Below are 5,102 nucleotides of genomic sequence, written 5' to 3' on the forward strand. Positions count from 1 at the left end.
CCACTCACTTGCGTATTGTGGTCGACCTTTGATTGACACGGTATTTAATAACTTTCTGTCCTAATATCTTTTTTTTTGTTGCGTATCTTTATTATTTGAGACCCCCATAGTGTATACATAACTTTGTATAATCAAATGCAAGATTTTTATATAATCACTGTATAAGATTGTATAACCTTGTATAAATATGTATAACTCTGTATAATAGTGTATAAAATTATATATTTAAAAAATCTGCATTATATATTGACTTTTTGTAGTACTTTGAATCATTTAGTAGTGATGGTTGTTTTTGTTTTATATTTCTTGTCTTAGCACTTGGATGTCATCTTTTACTATTTGAGGAAGAGGGAAAAATATGGGCCGAATGTTGCCATAAGGTTTACTACAACTGACTTTGCCTTTGGTAACAAGATCAATTCACTGTATAAAGATTTCAAAGTGAAGCAAGATCCTTTTGTGATTCCTGAAGGGCATGAAATATAAGAGTACATTAGAGGATTTTATTGTGATGCAAATGTAGCGTGGCACACTGTTGACCACGTGTTATTCCCTATTTATGTCAAGCGTGGAAGAGCTAAATTGGGCCACTGGGTTTTGGGGTTGTTTACGTTCATAGATAGGTGCATCCACATCTATGACTCTAACCGTGGATCTATTAATGATAGACTTGCTTTGGATGCTGCATTACCTTATGCAATTTTGATACCTTACTTCTTCAAAAGTTCTGATTTTTATGTCGAGAAGAAGCGCATTGATTGGAACAATGGTGCATATACCGATAAATCCTATTCTGATATTTTACAGATTAATCTGGTTAATAATGTGCCACAACAGATCAAATGGTAGGTTAATCTCAGTTGTTTTACTATTTTACTATTTGTGTACCTATTTACAGTAGCGTACAAAGAATATGATTTTTTTTTTAATTACAGTGATTGTGGCGCTTTTGTTGCTGGCTTTGCTGAGTATTTCATCCTGGTAAGGAAATCTGAAAAGATAATTTTGATATTGAGACACTTCGCACCAAGTGGGGATCTCTGTTGTTGGATTATGGAAGGAAACAATAACAGTCCGGTGCAATTAGTGGTGATGAAATCGCAGGGAGACTTTTCAGGAAGAGGAAGAGGGGACGGCCGAGAAAGTAGTTCTGTTTTTTTTTCATTTTAATGTAGATGACTTTATTTTTGTGTAGTTTGTGGTAGTCATTACACATTATGGATGTGAATGAATTACATTTTAATGAATATTTCAGTTGCTTTTTTCTTTAACAAAGTATGTATTTTCGTTATTGTTGCAGTTTTGTCAATGTTGCAGGGTTTATACATATGTATACAATTTTATACAAACTTATACTCTCATTTATACATCTGTATACATATAATGACACTGATTGTTTGCAGTTCTGTTTTGCATTTGTACAATCTATCAATATATTTAGCATCATTAAAAACAGTAACACACTATTATTGGATAATCAAAACATGTATAATGAAACATATTTAACATAATTGCAACATATAGTGTAAATTGTATTTTTTTATTGACATTTGTAACTCAATTGTTTGTGAAACTTAACTACTCAATATTTGTAACTCTATTGTTTGTGAAACTTAACTACTCAACATGACAACATATGTAATAGGAAGTGTTATGTTTTCAACTATTTATTTTGGTCGATTCCTACATGTTTTTCTATTGTGACCACTTTGTCCACACACAAAATATGAAAATCCCCTCTTATACTCTTTCTCTGAAGCCGGTTTGAGTCTTTCCTTTCTTGGCCTTCCTGCATTTCTTCTCCCTTTAGGTGGTAGGACCACATCTTCCAGCACCTCTGTTGAGATTACCCATAAACTCTCATCTGACATCGGATTCACTGGAAATTCATAAGTTCTAAAGAGGTTATCCTTCTTGTAGTAAAAAGAGCAATACTGGCTAGCTTTCAGCTGTAGGTTCTTCAAAACCGCCCAAACATGCAGACATGGAAGTTCATCCATTTGAAATCTGCCGCAACTGCATGTTCCCTCATCAAGGCACATTATATTTCGCCTTACCCCCTTCAAGCACAGTATATAACTGCTCCGTAGCAGGCCTCACCTGCAAAAGTTTTTTTTTTAAAAAATAGTTAAAGCATATTATACATTATTATACAGAGTTATACGTCCTTATACAAGCAGTAAAATAAAAGTCAGCAGTGCCATGCATCATTATATTTGAATCGGTTTACCGTCATTTGCTCCGATGCAATTAGATTTTCCCGAATGAGTTTGTCGTACTTTTTGCCAAGCTCTGTAAATGTCTCCATTGCACTTTTTCTGTTTTTGTTGTTCCACTGTTGTAGCAAATTTATCATGCACTCTAGCAATCGCATTATTAGTAGCTCTCTGGCATCTTTGTTTGCTACATTAATTGACTCTGCAATATTGGAAGTCATTACCATCGACCTTTTTACTTTGGAGTATGCCTTAGACCACCTTTCGTAGCCAATTTCGAACAAGTAAGGCTGCACCCTCGGATCAATTTTGCACATCTCTGTCATATGGTAGTCAAACTTCTCTATCGTGTAAGCTCTAGCCAAAGCGAAGAAGATATCCTTTAATTATTTGTGATGTTTCTTGAATGTGCGCTTGACATTCTGCCATAAGTGAAACATGCAAATACAATGTGGAACTTCTGGGTACACAGCTTTTGTGGCATTGAAGATGCTTTCATTTCTATCTGAAACTATACACATCCCTTCCCTAACACCAAAAGTAACCTTTATCTGGACAAAGAACCAATATCAAGATTTATTATTCTCTGAATCTACAATTGCATATGCAAGTGGAAGGATTTTTCCAGTTTATACAAAGTAGATATTAGGATTCAGACAATTATATAAATCTTATACACAGTTATACACGAATATACAACTTTATACATACTGCAAATCTTATAAAAACAGCAGCTCTGAAATCCTATACACGTTTATACATGAAACTACAACATTATACAAACTGCAGAAACAAGGTAGATGCAGTCAACTCACTAGCTCCATCCTGTGTGCAAGCAGTCAATATGGTACCCTTATATGCTGCTTTAAGGAAACTTCCGTCAACAACCATTATCGGCCTACAATGTACCCAACCCTTGATAGACGCATATAGCGAAACAAATGTATAAAGAAAGCATCCATCTTCTGATTTATGCAACTTTATAACCGTTCCTGGATTTATATGCTCCAATATATACAAATACCTCGGCAACTCCTTATATGAATCGCTCGGATTCTCTCTTATCATTGCCATGGATATCTCTTTAGCTCTCCATGCTTTCATGTAGCTCACTTCAACCCCGTGTTGCTTTTGTATGTCCTCTATTATATCATTTGGGGTGTAAACTTTTTTTGGATTAACATACTTGTCCTTGACTATACTAGCAATTATACCCGAAGTAGCTTGACTTTGTGTTAAGTATATTTCACCATAGCTGCATGTGTGATTATTATTGTAACTTCTCACCTTGAATATGTTTGCCTTGTAAACGGCAGAAGATTTTAAACTCCAAGCACAATTGTCATCCACACACATAAGGTGATACCTAGTATTAAAGATCATTCAACTTCTAAATACACTTGTATACAAAAACATAACTAGATATATACTAATTTTAATACATATATACAAATATATACTACTTTATACATATCTATACATATATATATATAACAGAATATACAACTATTGCCATACCTTGTTGCGCTTGATCTCTTCACCTTGAATTGGAACCTCTCGCGTACAACCAAGTTTTTCATCACACTGACAACTGTCTCTTTATCTTTATAAACTTGATCATCCTCAACCAATTCGTTTAACATATTATCTATTATACCATAATCAATATTTTCAATAAATTCGATATCAGGCATAATCTCAATGCTATCAATTGTAGATGCATCTTCAATATCATTTACATATTTGCCTTTATCTATACAACAGGAGCTTGTAGCAACCAAACAACTGGAACTTGTAGCAACCAAACAATTATCATAAATCTCTTTCACAGTCACATACAACAGGTACTTAGTGAAATCCAACTTTTTCTTCTTTATTTTAATATACACCCGAACACTAGTATCGTTGTAAATCACGATCAGTGGCAAACCATCCTTTGGGAGAAAGTTAATCTCTAATGTATTTAACTCAGAATCGACTCTAATCTGTTTCGAAATTGCTTCAACTAAATTGTTGTAGCTGAATGTCGACTCGATTATTACACAATCGCCGAACAAATTGATAAACTTGTTATCATCTCATTCACCACTGTGAATAACGTAAACTAGATAAAGCTCCATCGAACAAAAAGTTGAAATCAAAATTGCAGCAAAAATAAAAATCGCGCTGATTGCAGCAAAATAATTTCACTTTTCGTGTTTGATTTGTTGTTAATTCGAGATGAAGAAGAATTTCTAGGTTTTTTGGAGTTGCATTGAGTATAAGATCGTGTTTTTGTAGATTTGGGGAAGAAGAATGGAAAGAATGAGAGAAAATCCCGCTGAAAGATAGAAAATTCCACTTCTGAATCAAAAAAATGAAAATAACGCCCCTTTTTCGGATATAGGCCTGTTATTTTTGGGCTACTTAATTGTAAATTGAAATATGGGCTATAAAGTTGAAAAATAGGGAGCTCGATTGTTTTTATATGAAATTTTCTCTAAAAATTACACGTGTCATTATTCTATTGCTCCAAAATCACCCGCCCCATATCTTAGTAAAATTAGCCAACCCAACCCATTTAACCCGACCCAGTCGAGCCCCTCTAACTTAAATCCCCTTACCTAACCCCATTTTATTTCATCAATCAGCAAAACACACTGAGAACAAAAACATTTTAGGGTTCTTCCACAAAATAGGTTGGGTGCTCCAAATTCTCTCACTCTCGCCTTGTTTATTAAGATTGTCCGAAAAGGGTGTTTGTGTCACGACCCAAAATTCTCACCTTCAGGATCGTGATGGCACCTAACATTTCACGTGCTAGGCAAGCCAACGCTAAAATAATCTTAACTATTTTAAGCAAATTTAATTAAATAGAAGTCAATTACTGAAATAAAGTACGAAAGA

At 34.3% G+C, this 5,102-nt stretch overlaps 1 protein-coding gene across 1 annotated transcript; it reads right to left on the minus strand.

The window, feature by feature from the left end:
- Window positions 1-2,031: 2,031 nt before the first annotated feature.
- Window positions 2,032-2,533, minus strand: LOC142175821 (uncharacterized). The gene is made up of 2 exons (XM_075242821.1): window positions 2,231-2,533; window positions 2,032-2,100 (listed from the first exon to the last, which is right to left on the minus strand). The coding sequence occupies exons 1-2, from the start codon at window positions 2,531-2,533 to the stop codon at window positions 2,032-2,034; spliced, it is 372 nt and encodes a 123-aa protein (XP_075098922.1).
- Window positions 2,534-5,102: the final 2,569 nt, after the last annotated feature.

The sequence above is a fragment of the Nicotiana tabacum genome, chromosome 22 (genome assembly GCF_000715075.1).
Source record: "Nicotiana tabacum cultivar K326 chromosome 22, ASM71507v2, whole genome shotgun sequence".
Lineage (NCBI taxonomy): Eukaryota > Viridiplantae > Streptophyta > Magnoliopsida > Solanales > Solanaceae > Nicotiana > Nicotiana tabacum.

Coding starts and splice junctions, on each gene's coding strand:
- LOC142175821 (XM_075242821.1), bottom strand. CDS start 2,533: ATGTGCAAAATTGATCCGAGGGTGCAGCCTTACTTGTTCGAAATTGGC. Junction 2,101..2,230: donor TTGCATCGGAGCAAATGACG/GTAAACCGATTC, acceptor AAACTTTTGCAG/GTGAGGCCTGCTACGGAGCA.